The 14,881-nt window shown below is 43.4% G+C and overlaps 2 protein-coding genes across 3 annotated transcripts; both read right to left on the reverse strand.

Moving 5' to 3' along the window:
• Positions 1–2,105: 2,105 nt before the first annotated feature.
• LOC140593370 (uncharacterized) lies at positions 2,106–3,817 on the reverse strand. Of its 2 annotated transcripts, none has more exons than XM_072717770.1 (3): positions 3,054–3,817; positions 2,634–2,685; positions 2,106–2,503 (listed from the first exon to the last, which is right to left on the reverse strand). In XM_072717770.1, exon 1 carries the CDS (start codon positions 3,781–3,783, stop codon positions 3,076–3,078), a length of 708 nt encoding a protein of 235 aa, XP_072573871.1. In that variant the 5' UTR covers positions 3,784–3,817; the 3' UTR covers positions 2,106–2,503; positions 2,634–2,685; positions 3,054–3,075. The 2 variants fall into 2 exon arrangements, with proteins under 2 accessions (XP_072573871.1, XP_072573872.1); XM_072717771.1 differs by having other exon boundaries at positions 2,634–2,691.
• A 6,557-nt stretch (positions 3,818–10,374) lies between these two features.
• On the reverse strand, positions 10,375–13,602 carry LOC140593371 (uncharacterized). Its single transcript, XM_072717772.1, has 2 exons — positions 12,809–13,602; positions 10,375–11,166 (listed from the first exon to the last, which is right to left on the reverse strand). The coding sequence occupies exons 1-2, from the start codon at positions 12,819–12,821 to the stop codon at positions 10,391–10,393; spliced, it is 789 nt and encodes a 262-aa protein (XP_072573873.1). The 5' UTR covers positions 12,822–13,602; the 3' UTR covers positions 10,375–10,390.
• Positions 13,603–14,881: the final 1,279 nt, after the last annotated feature.

Consider the following 14,881-nt stretch of genomic DNA (forward strand, 5'->3'; position numbering starts at 1 on the left):
GTAGCGTAGGAGATTCAGAACAATGGGGCGCGGGCGCAAACCATCGCCACTGCCGGCAGACACCCGATGAGCCCTCATCACTTCGGGACTGAAGTTGGCAAGACCCGGAAACCACTTCGTCCACTGAAGATCCAAAAACCGCAGTAAGTTGCCCTTCTCCACGTCTTCCGGAACCCCGACGATCCTGATATTATTTCTCCGCTCCCTATCCTCCTGCTCGGCAAGCTTATTACGAAGGAGACCAACTTCGAAATTGAACCCCAGTTCAATTTCGTGTTTCTGGACTTGGCCTTGAAACAACTCAAAAGATTTACTCAAAAGATTTACTCAAAAGATTTACCGAGCTTTTGCTGCTCCACCTTCAGATCGCCGACATCAGCCCTCAGATCTGTAAAATTCCTCTGGAAGGAGGACGGCAGGTTTGTATGGAGAGACTCGATCTGCTCCTTAACAAACTCTTTTAACCTGCAAACCAGAACAGCCAAGCGCTGACGCAACATGCCCGCACATGGTTTTGTGCTTTCTTCGCCGGACTTGCGGTCGAAGATTGAGGAGGTGTTCTGCGCCCAGAGTGATCCATAATAGCAGTAAAGTTATGCGGATGAGTTCAGCAAAGTAAACCAAAATAAAAGTGCCTGATAGACATTCAAAAAAACGGGAAACCGGCGGTAGGACTTGGGGAGCGAGACTAAAACGCCGCCATGCACCACTGAGCGTCACGTGGTCCCTCACCCCATGAAGGTTTTAAAAAAATGAGAGAAAAACAAAAAGCAAAAAAATAAACATTAAAACACGCCAAACAAAACAATAAACAGGACAGAGCTGCTGTAACTCGCTGCTGATGAGAGAAAAAAAACAAAAAACAAAAAAAAACAATAGTCGGTAGTGGCAGCCCTAACGTCAACAGTATAAACAGAGAGCACCAGTGATAAAACAATATAAATAAAATTAAAGTAATGGAAACAACATAGACAGACACAGCAACGGTACAGCATGAGGTAATAGTGGCAGTGTGAGGAAATGTTAGTGTCATGTCAGACAGTGTGTGAAGACGATGTCTTGGAAGCTGTGTGCCCGAGGAACTTGACCCTGTTGATCTGCTCCACACCATCCTCTGCGATGTAGCTAGGACTTTGGAGAGTCACCTGCTTGTCAAAGTCCAGGATCAGCTACTTGGTTTTGCTAACGTTGACGGTGAGGTTGTTATCTCGACAGCATCCTTCAGGATCTCTGACCTCCTCATCATCGTTGCAGATCAGACCAATGACGGTGGTGTCGTCAGCAGCTTCAAGATGGAGTTGGAGCGAAACTTGGTTATGCAGTCGTGGGTGAAGATGGAGTAGAGCAGGGGGCTCAGCACACTGCCCTGCGGGGTTGCCCGTGTTGGTGATGATGGAGGAAGAGTTCTTCCCACCAATGCACACTTGTTGGGAGTCTGCCGGTGAGAAAGTCCAGAATCCAGTTACAGTACATGGTGAAGAGCTGACCCCAAGTTCAGGAGCTTAGCCGTGAGCCAGCATGGAATGATTCTGTTGAAGGCTCAGCTGTAGTCCACAAGCAGCAGCCTCATATAACAGATTTTATTGTCCAGGTGAGCCAGGTTGGTGTAGAGTGCCTGGAAATATTCCTGCAAAACACACAGAATACATTAAGAGTACCCATTTTTCCACAGGCCAACAGAGCAACTAACCCCAGAGGTTGACCAGGATTACACTACAGCTTTGGAGGACTATGTTCAGCCAGATCTGATATGCATACAAGACACATACTGAGGGGGTGTACCTGCGTTAATGTGGCTCTGACTGCTGGACTGCAGCAACACCCTGGCTTCCTCCATCTCTGAACCCTCTCACCCTCGCTGGCAGCACCTCGGGGCCTACAAATCCCAGCATTCAAGAGGTGAAAACACAGACCCAGAGGGAAATTGGGAATAGCCTGTTAAATGAGGCAGAAGCAAAAACATCCTTTGACTGTGCTCTTTATTCGTGTCTGTATAAATCTCACCGAGTGGAACTTTACAGATTAAATACTGGCTGAGAATGTAAATGTAAACGCTGATAAGGAGTCAGGAACATAAAGTGCTCATGTAGTGCACACCTGGGTCCAGAGGGCACTTGTTCAGGTGGAAAACTGAACAGGCATCCTTCATGCTAAATCACAGCCGGTGCTGCTCAAGATGATGGACACTGTGGGGAAAGAGATTTGAATGAAAAGACACACAAGAGTAACAGTGCAGACTGTGAATGAGTCTTTGGTCACGTCTCCCCAGCTCATGCCTGTGCCAGGCTCCATACTGACCCTAAAACTGTCTTTACACACAGGAAACTCACAAACTCAACACAATATGATCCTTACCTTGCCTGGGGAGTTTCACCTGGTTACTGAGATGCCAGGCAGCACAGACAGTCTTACCAGCAACAGATCCGCTATTAAGGGGTGCGAAGCATCTGCTGCCAGCACATGGCTTTACGTCTGTCAGCTGCATTTGTGCTGCTCCTCCCTCCTATAAAGCAAACGGTATAGAGATTGTGCAGAGTGAGGGACTTAGGGAGTAATACAGAAGAATAAAAGCTGAATCCCGTATCCAGGCGAGATGCGTGGCTGAGAGGCTGATGAACGTTTCAAACTCTTACCTCCACCGTACTGACAGCTGTTGTGCTGCTGTGGCGTCATGGCATCAAAAGTCTGTTTCTCCAGGCAAGAAAACAACCAAGACCAACCTTAATTATCTAAAGACTTTGAAGACTGATATAAATGGTAAATACGAGACGTGAGTACCACCCAACACTACCAGGTACTTACTGAATACTAAGTCATGCAGAAATGTAACCTAAAGTTATAATTATGGGGACACGTGCCCGTCCGCTGCAGGTGTACTAAACTCTTTCATACTTAAAGAACGCTTACAGTTATTACTTTATAAGGACTCATAAAACTGCAGTAAATTTATGGAATATATACTGCAGCAACTACTTTTTGGTCATTTATTAAGTAACTGACTAATATTTTCCTGCGGGATCTTCTAATTATGTTGAAATAAAAATGTAACTTACAGCGTAAAAACATGGAATCCAGTCAGAAGCGCATGGGCCTCTTGTGCGGTGGAGGAGAACTTGAGCCGCTGGTGTCGTCGGGCTCGGCCTTGCGCTTCCTCTGATTGGTGCCAGCGGGCCTCTGAGGAGGCCTCTCCTCCTGCCTCATGCCCCATGTTCGCAGAGAACTGCTCACATGCATGGGGACATGCACGGACATGACCACGGTGTGGTCATCACCGTAGTCCGTAATGCCCCAGAGTCCCTCGGGGATGCTGAGCTCATCCAGCTTCCGCAGGTAGTTGCGGCCTTCGATCTCAAGCTGCTGCCACGTGCTGTTAGGGCCCACAGGGATCCAGAAGGTGGAGCTGGAGGGCTCAGCATGTTCTGGCTCAATCTGACTTCCAGGTTGAGTGTCAGAAGCCACAGATAAGGATGGAGATGAGAACTCATCTTCACCCCAGGCCAAGGGGAGAGCCTCAGGAAGCCCATTAGCATCCTCAGTCGTGGATGCTGGAGCTGCAGGGGAAGCCTCCCTTCTAGAGCTGGGTGATGGCAGCTCCTGTCCGTAATGGTCATCCTCCTCAGCTGGTGATTCTCCATCCCCATGCTGGACACCAGTCTCTGTACCATGATGTACCACTTGCAGCCGTGCAGTTGCTACGTGCAATAGGCTGGGATCCAACTCCTCCCCAGTGAGCCGCCAATAAAATGAAGGGACACTGAGGGCCAGAGACTGCAAGTTCTCCATGGTCAGTGGGCTCCTCTCGAAGTTCACGACCAGAATGGAGATGAACTTGTCCTCCACAAACTCATGAACTGGGACAAAATGGAACACAGAGAGATATATAAGAACATGACAATAACTGGATAAATACTCTACTACAAAATCAGTTTAAAATGAGTCCATGGGCTTCAGATTGTCAGATAAATGAAATAATGTGAATTACCGATAAAGCTAAGAAGGCTAAACCAGAAGACAACATCCATGCATACGCTTACTCTCACACATATCCAAATGAATAAATATTAAATGAAACACATATAGTCCTGCACTTTTGTCACTAACAGTGATCTTGCTTTTCATTTTCTTATTATTTAAACAAGATGAGCAAGAATGGGAGACAGAAGGGGAGTATAACGAACGGCATTTCCTATCACATCGTTACATTTTCTCATTTTAAAACTCTGCTTCCAATGTATCCGTTTGCAGTTCAAAATACATTTGTTTCTGTAGATAAAAGTTGAATTATTCAACAGGTCGGTTATTTTACCTCGAAAACCAAAGGTGTTACTTATCAGCTTTACCTCAAAACTAACAAGCATTAGGCCAATGCAGACTTGGCCGTTCATTTCGTCTGTCACATACCGGGAGCTACAACTTTATTATCATTTAATCACTATAATCATTAATACCTTCTGGATCCATGTTCTCCACGTTTAAGGAGTGATGGATTCGAAATCTCATCGAGTAACAGTCCTTTATCTCAACTATCTGCACCGTTTTGCCAGGAGCGAGAGTTTGCGCATCCAGAAAGTTTAACCGTTTTTGTTTTATTTCAAACTGCCTTCATTGACCGGAAACCGTAAATATTTTAAACTCTGCGCTAAGACACATTCGCATGGCGTTAGTTTTACCGATTCTGACGGGATAAGAAACGTGCGCAATTTCTCAAAATTACCACACAGTGGAGAATTAATGCCGGCAGGATCTTACTGTCTACAAAGCAAGTTCAATGCAAGTATAACCTTCACAAGTAAGACGAAGCATGGCGGCGGAAAAGAACAACATTTTTATTTTACAATTACTTCAAAATTAGGAACAAAAATACGACCAAAAATTCTTTAGTTTGACATGTGATCAAAATACAGAGTAAACTAATACATGATAGCATGCATGCAAAAGATCAACGGCAGAACAGGGACTTTTAACGTTGTCTGCATTAAAAAGGAATTAACCATCCCTCTCAATATAAAATTGGGATAATTTTTTTTCTCTTCAGAGGCCTCCATAGAATAGTGCATCCATCCCCTCACTCATGTGTATAGAGACGTATCCTAAGGCTCTGTCAGCAACATTCAGATCAACAACAGCATCAACAATTTCACAGCTAGTTTTAAAACTTGCTTAAACGCACAGTGATTGCAGAAAATGATAAACAAATTAGGTAATATTAATTAAATTATTAAATTGTGCAGATTAATAGTCAGAAAAGGTTATTGAATTTTACATTATGATAAATGAGAACTATACGTGATTACTAATTATTGTTAACTAATTTACTGTATGAATTTCTCCCCCTCGTTGTTAAAAATCATTATATGTCAGGGTGCCAGTCAGTGGAAGCACACAGACACGTTGGCCAGCTGTCCTATTCAACTACTTTTTGGTCATTTATTAAGTAACTGACTAATATTTTCCTGCGGGATCTTCTAATTATGTTGAAATAAAAATGTAACTTACAGCGTAAAAACATGGAATCCAGTCAGAAGCGCATGGGCCTCTTGTGCGGTGGAGGAGAACTTGAGCCGCTGGTGTCGTCGGGCTCGGCCTTGCGCTTCCTCTGACTGGTGCCAGCGGGCCTCTGAGGAGGCCTCTCCTCCTGCCTCACGCCCCATGTTCGCAGAGAACTGCTCACATGCACGGAGACATGCACGGACATGAGCACGGTGTGGTCATCACCGTAGTCCGTAATGCCCCAGAGTCCCTCGGGGATGCTGAGCTCATCCAGCTTCCATAGGTAGTTGCGGCCTTCGATCTCAAGCTGCTGCCACGTGCTGTTAGGGCCCACAGGGATCCAGAAGGTGGAGCTGGAGGGCTCAGCATGTTCTGGCTCAATCTGACTTCCAGGTTGAGTGTCAGAAGCCACAGATAAGGATGGAGATGAGGGCTCATCTTCACCCCAGGCCAAGGGGAGAGCCTCAGGAAGCCCATTAGCATCCTCAGTCGTGGATGCTGGAGCTGCAGGGGAAGCCTCCCTTCTAGAGCTGGGTGATGGCAGCTCCCGTCCGTAATGGTCATCCTCCTCAGCTGGTGATTCTCCATCCCCATGCTGGACACCAGTCTCTGTACCATGATGTACCACTTGCAGCCGTGCAGTTGCTACGTGCAATAGGCTGGGATCCAACTCCTCCCCAGTGAGCCGCCAATAAAATGAAGGGACACTGAGGGCCAGAGACTGCAAGTTCTCCATGGTCAGTGGGCTCCTCTCGAAGTTCACGACCAGAATGGAGATGAACTTGTCCTCCACAAACTCATGAACTGGGACAAAATGGAACACAGAGAGATATATAAGAACATGACAATAACTGGATAAATACTCTACTACAAAATCAGTTTAAAATGAGTCCATGGGCTTCAGATTGTCAGATAAATGAAATAATGTGAATTACCGATAAAGCTAAGAAAGCTAAACCAGAAGACAACATCCATGCATACGCTTACTCTCACACATATCCAAATGAATAAATATTAAATGAAACACATTTAGTCCTGCACTTTTGTCACTAACAGTGATCTTGCTTTTCATTTTCTTATTATTTAAACAAGATGAGCAAGAATGGGAGACAGAAGGGGAGTATAACGAATGGCATTTCCTATCACATCGTTACATTTTCTCATTTTAAAACTCTGCTTCCAATGTATCCGTTTGCAGTTCAAAATACATTTGTTTCTGTAGATAAAAGTTGAATTATTCAACAGGTCGGTTATTTTACCTCGAAAACCAAAGGTGTTACTTATCAGCTTTACCTCAAAACTAACAAGCATTAGGCCAATGCAGACTTGGCCGTTCATTTCGTCTGTCACATACCGGGAGCTACAACTTTATTATCATTTAATCACTATAATCATTAATACCTTCTGGATCCATGTTCTCCACGTTTAAGGAGTGATGGATTCGAAATCTCATCGAGTAACAGTCCTTTATCTCAACTATCTGCACCGTTTTGCCAAGAGCGAGAGTTTGCGCATCCAGAAAGTTTAACCGTTTTTGTTTTATTTCAAACTGCCTTCATTGACCGGAAACCGTAAATATTTTAAACTCTGCGCTAAGACACATTCGCATGGCGTTAGTTTTACCGATTCTGACGGGATAAGAAACGTGCGCAATTTCTCAAAATTACCACACAGTGGAGAATTAATGCCGGCAGGATCTTACTGTCTACAAAGCAAGTTCAATGCAAGTATAACCTTCACAAGTAAGACGAAGCATGGCGGCGGAAAAGAACAACATTTTTATTTTACAATTACTTCAAAATTAGGAACAAAAATACGACCAAAAATTCTTTAGTTTGACATGTGATCAAAATGCAGAGTAAACTAATACATGATAGCATGCATGCAAAAGATCAACGGCAGAACAGGGACTTTTAACGTTGTCTGCATTAAAAAGGAATTAACCATCCCTCTCAATATAAAATTGGGATAATTTTTTTCTCTTCAGAGGCCTCCATAGAATAGTGCATCCATCCCCTCACTCATGTGTATAGAGACGTATCCTAAGGCTCTGTCAGCAACATTCAGATCAACAACAGCATCAACAATTTCACAGCTAGTTTTAAAACTTGCTTAAACGCACAGTGATTGCAGAAAATGATAAACAAATTAGGTAATATTAATTAAATTATTAAATTGTGCAGATTAATAGACAGAAAAGGTTATTGAATTTTACATTATGATAAATGAGAACTATACGTGATTACTTATTATTGTTAACTAATTTACTGTATGAATTTTTCCCCCTCGTTGTTAAAAATCATTATATGTCAGGGTGCCAGTCAGTGGAAGCACACAGACACGTTGGCCAGCTGTCCTATTCAACTACTTTTTGGTCATTTATTAAGTAACTGACTAATATTTTCCTGCGGGATCTTCTAATTATGTTGAAATAAAAATGTAACTTACAGCGTAAAAACATGGAATCCAGTCAGAAGCGCATGGGCCTCTTGTGCGGTGGAGGAGAACTTGAGCCGCTGGTGTCGTCGGGCTCGGCCTTGCGCTTCCTCTGTCTGGTGCCAGCGGGCCTCTGAGGAGGCCTCTCCTCCTGCCTCACGCCCCATGTTCGCAGAGAACTGCTCACATGCACGGACATGAGCACGGTGTGGTCATCACCGTAGTCCGTAATGCCCCAGAGTCCCTCGGGGATGCTGAGCTCATCCAGCTTCCGCAGGTAGTTGCGGCCTTCGATCTCAAGCTGCTGCCACGTGCTGTTAGGGCCCACAGGGATCCAGAAGGTGGAGCTGGAGGGCTCAGCATGTTCTGGCTCAATCTGACTTCCAGGTTGAGTGTCAGAAGCCACAGATAAGGATGGAGATGAGGGCTCATCTTCACCCCAGGCCAAGGGGAGAGCCTCAGGAAGCCCATTAGCATCCTCAGTCGTGGATGCTGGAGCTGCAGGGGAAGCCTCCCTTCTAGAGCTGGGTGATGGCAGCTCCTGTCCGTAATGGTCATCCTCCTCAGCTGGTGATTCTCCATCCCCATGCTGGACGCCAGTCTCTGTACCATGATGTACCACTTGCAGCCGTGCAGTTGCTACGTGCAATAGGCTGGGATCCAACTCCTCCCCAGTGAGCCGCCAATAAAATGAAGGGACACTGAGGGCCAGAGACTGCAAGTTCTCCATGGTCAGTGGGCTCCTCTCGAAGTTCACGACCAGAATGGAGATGAACTTGTCCTCCACAAACTCATGAACTGGGACAAAATGGAACACAGAGAGATATATAAGAACATGACAATAACTGGATAAATACTCTACTACAAAATCAGTTTAAAATGAGTCCATGGGCTTCAGATTGTCAGATAAATGAAATAATGTGAATTACCGATAAAGCTAAGAAAGCTAAACCAGAAGACAACATCCATGCATACGCTTACTCTCACACATATCCAAATGAATAAATATTAAATGAAACACATTTAGTCCTGCACTTTTGTCACTAACAGTGATCTTGCTTTTCATTTTCTTATTATTTAAACAAGATGAGCAAGAATGGGAGAAAGAAGGGGAGTATAACGAACGGCATTTCCTATCACATCGTTACATTTTCTCATTTTAAAACTCTGCTTCCAATGTATCCGTTTGCAGTTCAAAATACATTTGTTTCTGTAGATTAAAGTTGAATTATTCAACAGGTCGGTTATTTTACCTCGAAAACCAAAGGTGTTACTTATCAGCTTTACCTCAAAACTAACAAGCATTAGGCCAATGCAGACTTGGCCGTTCATTTCGTCTGTCACATACCGGGAGCTACAACTTTATTATCATTTAATCACTATAATCATTAATACCTTCTGGATCCATGTTCTCCACGTTTAAGGAGTGATGGATTCGAAATCTCATCGAGTAACAGTCCTTTATCTCAACTATCTGCACCATTTTGCCAAGAGCGAGAGTTTGCGCATCCAGAAAGTTTAACCGTTTTTGTTTTATTTCAAACTGCCTTCATTGACCGGAAACCGTAAATATTTTAAACTCTGCGCTAAGACACATTCGCATGGCGTTAGTTTTACCGATTCTGACGGGATAAGAAACGTGCGCAATTTCTCAAAATTACCACACAGTGGAGAATTAATGCCGGCAGGATCTTACTGTCTACAAAGCAAGTTCAATGCAAGTATAACCTTCACAAGTAAGACGAAGCATGGCGGCGGAAAAGAACAACATTTTTATTTTACAATTACTTCAAAATTAGGAACAAAAATACGACCAAAAATTCTTTAGTTTGACATGTGATCAAAATACAGAGTAAACTAATACATGACAGCATGCATGCAAAAGATCAACGGCAGAACAGGGACTTTTAACGTTGTCTGCATTAAAAAGGAATTAACCATCCCTCTCAATATAAAATTGGGATAATTTTTTTCTCTTCAGAGGCCTCCATAGAATAGTGCATCCATCCCCTCACTCATGTGTATAGAGACGTATCCTAAGGCTCTGTCAGCAACATTCAGATCAACAACAGCATCAACAATTTCACAGCTAGTTTTAAAACTTGCTTAAACGCACAGTGATTGCAGAAAATGATAAACAAATTAGGTAATATTAATTAAATTATTAAATTGTGCAGATTAATAGACAGAAAAGGTTATTGAATTTTACATTATGATAAATGAGAACTATACGTGATTACTAATTATTGTTAACTAATTTACTGTATGAATTTTTCCCCCTCGTTGTTAAAAATCATTATATGTCAGGGTGCCAGTCAGTGGAAGCACACAGACACGTTGGCCAGCTGTCCTATTCAACTACTTTTTGGTCATTTATTAAGTAACTGACTAATATTTTCCTGCGGGATCTTCTAATTATGTTGAAATAAAAATGTAACTTACAGCGTAAAAACATGGAATCCAGTCAGAAGCGCATGGGCCTCTTGTGCGGTGGAGGAGAACTTGAGCCGCTGGTGTCGTCGGGCTCGGCCTTGCGCTTCCTCTGACTGGTGCCAGCGGGCCTCTGAGGAGGCCTCTGCTCCTGCCTCACGCCCCATGTTCGCAGAGAACTGCTCACATGCACGGAGACATGCACGGACATGAGCACGGTGTGATCATCACCGTAGTCCGTAATGCCCCAGAGTCCCTCGGGGATGCTGAGCTCATCCAGCATCCGCAGGTAGTTGCGGCCTTCGATCTCAAGCTGCTGCCACGTGCTGTTAGGGCCCACAGGGATCCAGAAGGTGGAGCTGGAGGGCTCAGCATGTTCTGGCTCAATCTGACTTCCAGGTTGAGTGTCAGAAGCCACAGATAAGGATGGAGATGAGGGCTCATCTTCACCCCAGGCCAAGGGGAGAGCCTCAGGAAGCCCATTAGCATCCTCAGTCGTGGATGCTGGAGCTGCAGGGGAAGCCTCCCTTCTAGAGCTGGGTGATGGCAGCTCCTGTCCGTAATGGTCATCCTCCTCAGCTGGTGATTCTCCATCCCCATGCTGGACACCAGTCTCTGTACCATGATGTACCACTTGCAGCCGTGCAGTTGCTACGTGCAATAGGCTGGGATCCAACTCCTCCCCAGTGAGCCGCCAATAAAATGAAGGGACACTGAGGGCCAGAGACAGCAAGTTCTCCATGGTCAGTGGGCTCCTCTCGAAGTTCACGACCAGAATGGAGATGAACTTGTCCTCCACAAACTCATGAACTGGGACAAAATGGAACACAGAGAGATATATAAGAACATGACAATAACTGGATAAATACTCTACTACAAAATCAGTTTAAAATGAGTCCATGGGCTTCAGATTGTCAGATAAATGAAATAATGTGAATTACCGATAAAGCTAAGAAAGCTAAACCAGAAGACAACATCCATGCATACGCTTACTCTCACACATATCCAAATGAATAAATATTAAATGAAACACATTTAGTCCTGCACTTTTGTCACTAACAGTGATCTTGCTTTTCATTTTCTTATTATTTAAACAAGATGAGCAAGAATGGGAGACAGAAGGGGAGTATAACGAATGGCATTTCCTATCACATCGTTACATTTTCTCATTTTAAAACTCTGCTTCCAATGTATCCGTTTGCAGTTCAAAATACATTCGTTTCTGTAGATAAAAGTTGAATTTTTCAACAGGTCGGTTATTTTACCTCGAAAACCAAAGGTGTTACTTATCAGCTTTACCTCAAGACTAACAAGCATTAGGCCAATGCAGACTTGGCCGTTCATTTCGTCTGTCACATACCGGGAGCTACAACTTTATTATCATTTAATCACTATAATCATTAATACCTTCTGGATCCATGTTCTCCACGTTTAAGGAGTGATGGATTCGAAATCTCATCGAGTAACAGTCCTTTATCTCAACTATCTGCACCATTTTGCCAAGAGCGAGAGTTTGCGCATCCAGAAAGTTTAACCGTTTTTGTTTTATTTCAAACTGCCTTCATTGACCGGAAACCGTAAATATTTTAAACTCTGCGCTAAGACACATTCGCATGGCGTTAGTTTTACCGATTCTGACGGGATAAGAAACGTGCGCAATTTCTCAAAACTACCACACAGTGGAGAATTAATGCCGGCAGGATCTTACTGTCTACAAAGCAAGTTCAATGCAAGTATAACCTTCACAAGTAAGACGAAGCATGGCGGCGGAAAAGAACAACATTTTTATTTTACAATTACTTCAAAATTAGGAACAAAAATACGACCAAAAATTCTTTAGTTTGACGTGATCAAAATACAGAGTAAACTAATACATGATAGCATGCATGCAAAAGATCAACGGCAGAACAGGGACTTTTAACGTTGTCTGCATTAAAAAGGAATTAACCATCCCTCTCAATATAAAATTGGGATAATTTTTTTCTCTTCAGAGGCCTCCATAGAATAGTGCATCCATCCCCTCACTCATGTGTATAGAGACGTATCCTAAGGCTCTGTCAGCAACATTCAGATCAACAACAGCATCAACAATTTCACAGCTAGTTTTAAAACTTGCTTAAAAGCACAGTGATTGCAGAAAATGATAAACAAATTAGGTACTATTAATTAAATTATTAAATTGTGCAGATTAATAGTCAGAAAAGGTTTTTCAATTTTACATTATGATAAATGAGAACTATAGGTGATTACTAATTATTGTTAACTAATTTACTGTATGAATTTTTCCCCCTCGTTGTTAAAAATCATTATATGTCAGGGTGCCAGTCAGTGGAAGCACACAGACACGTTGGCCAGCTGTCCTATTCAACTACTTTTTGGTCATTTATTAAGTAACTGACTAATATTTTCCTGCGGGATCTTCTAATTATGTTGAAATAAAAATGTAACTTACAGCGTAAAAACATGGAATCAAGTCAGAAGCGCATGGGCCTCTTGTGCTGTGGAGGAGAACTTGAGCCGCTGGTGTCGTCGGGCTCGGCCTTGCGCTTCCTCTGACTGGTGCCAGCGGGCCTCTGAGGAGGCCTCTCCTCCTGCCTCACGCCCCATGTTCGCAGAGAACTGCTCACATGCACGGAGTCATGCACGGACATGACCACGGTGTGATCATCACCGTAGTCCGTAATGCTCCAGAGTCCATCGGAGATGCTGAGCTCATCCAGCTTCCGCAGGTAGTTGCGGCCTTCGATCTCAAGCTGCTGCCACGTGCTGTTAGGGCCCACAGGGATCCAGAAGGTGGAGCTGGAGGGCTCAGCATGTTCTGGCTCAATCTGACTTCCAGGTTGAGTGTCAGAAGGCACAGATAAGGATGGAGATGAGGGCTCATCTTCACCCCAGGCCAAGGGGAGAGCCTCAGGAAGCGCATTAGCATCCTCAGTCGTGGATGCTGGAGCTGCAGGGGAAGCCTCCCTTATAGAGCTGGATGATGGCAGCTCCTGTCCGTAATGGTCATCCTCCTCAGCTGGTGATTCTCCATCCCCATGCTGGACACCAGTCTCTGTACCATGATGTACCACTTGCAGTCGTGCAGGTGCTACGTGCAATAGGCTGGGATCCAGCTCCTCCCCAGTGAGCCGCCAATAAAATGAAGGGACACTGAGGGCCAGAGACTGCAAGTTCTCCATGGTCAGTGGGCTCCTCTCGAAGTTCACGACCAGAATGGAGATGAACTTGTCCTCCAAAAACTCATGAACTGGGACAAAATGGAACACAGAGAGATATATAAGAACATGACAATAACTGGATAAATACTCTACTACAAAATCCGTTTAAAATGAGTCCATGGGCTTCAAATTGTCAGATAAATGAAATAATGTGAATTACTGATAAAGCTAAGAAAGCTAAACCAGAAGACAACATCCATGCATACGCTTACTCTCACACATATCCAAATGAATAAATATTAAATGAAACACATTTAGTCCTGCACTTTTGTCACTAACAGTGATCTTGCTTTTCATTTTCTTATTATTTAAACAAGATGAGCAAGAATGGGAGACAGAAGGGGAGTATAACGAACGGCATTTCCTATCACATCGTTACATTTTCTCATTTTAAAACTCCGCTTCCAATGTATCCGTTTGCAGTTCTAAATACATTCATTTCTGTAGATAAAAGTTGAATTATTCAACCGGTCGGTTATTTTACCTCGAAAACCAAATGTGTTACTTATCAGCTTTACCTCAAAACTAACAAGCATTAGGCCAATGCAGACTTGGCCGTTCATTTCGTTTGTCACATACCAGGAGCTACAACTTTATTATCATTTAATCATTATAATCATTAATACCTTCTGGATCCATGTTCTCCATGTTTAAGGAGTGATGGATTCGAATTCTCATCGAATAACAGTCCTTTATCTCAACTATCTGCACCATCTTGCCAAGAGCGAGAGTTTGCGCATCCAGAAAGTTTAACCGTTTTTGTTTTATTTCAAACTGCCTTCATTGACCGGAAACCGTAAATATTCTAAACTCTGCGCTAAGACACATTCGCATGGCGTTAGTTTTACCGATTCTGACGGGATAAGAAACGTGCGCAATTTCTCAAAATTACCACACAGTGGAGAATTAATGCCGGCAGGATCTTACTGTCTACAAAGCAAGTTCAATGCAAGCATAACCTTCACAAGTAAGACGAAGCATGGCGGCGGAAAAGAACAACATTTTTATTTTACAATTACTTCAAAATTAGGAACAAAAATACGACCAAAAATTCTTTAGTTTGACGTGATCAAAATACAGAGTAAACTAATACATGATAGCATGCATGCAAAAGATCAACGGCAGAACAGGGACTTTTAACGCAGTCTGCATTAAAATGGAATTAACCATCCCTCTCAATATAAAATTGGGATCATTTTTTCTCTTCAGAGGCCTCCATAGAATAGTGCATCCATCCCCTCACTCATCTGTATGAAGACGTATCCTAAGGCTCCGTCAGCAACATTCAGATCAACAACAGCATC

Source organism: Paramormyrops kingsleyae, chromosome 11 (genome assembly GCF_048594095.1).
Source record: "Paramormyrops kingsleyae isolate MSU_618 chromosome 11, PKINGS_0.4, whole genome shotgun sequence".
In the NCBI taxonomy this organism is placed as follows: Eukaryota; Metazoa; Chordata; class Actinopteri; order Osteoglossiformes; family Mormyridae; genus Paramormyrops; species Paramormyrops kingsleyae.

What these genes read in the sequence shown, in the direction of transcription:
- LOC140593370 (XM_072717770.1), bottom strand. Translation starts at nt 3,783, where the DNA reads ATGGAGAACTTGCAGTCTCTGGCCCTCAGTGTCCCTTCATTTTATTGG.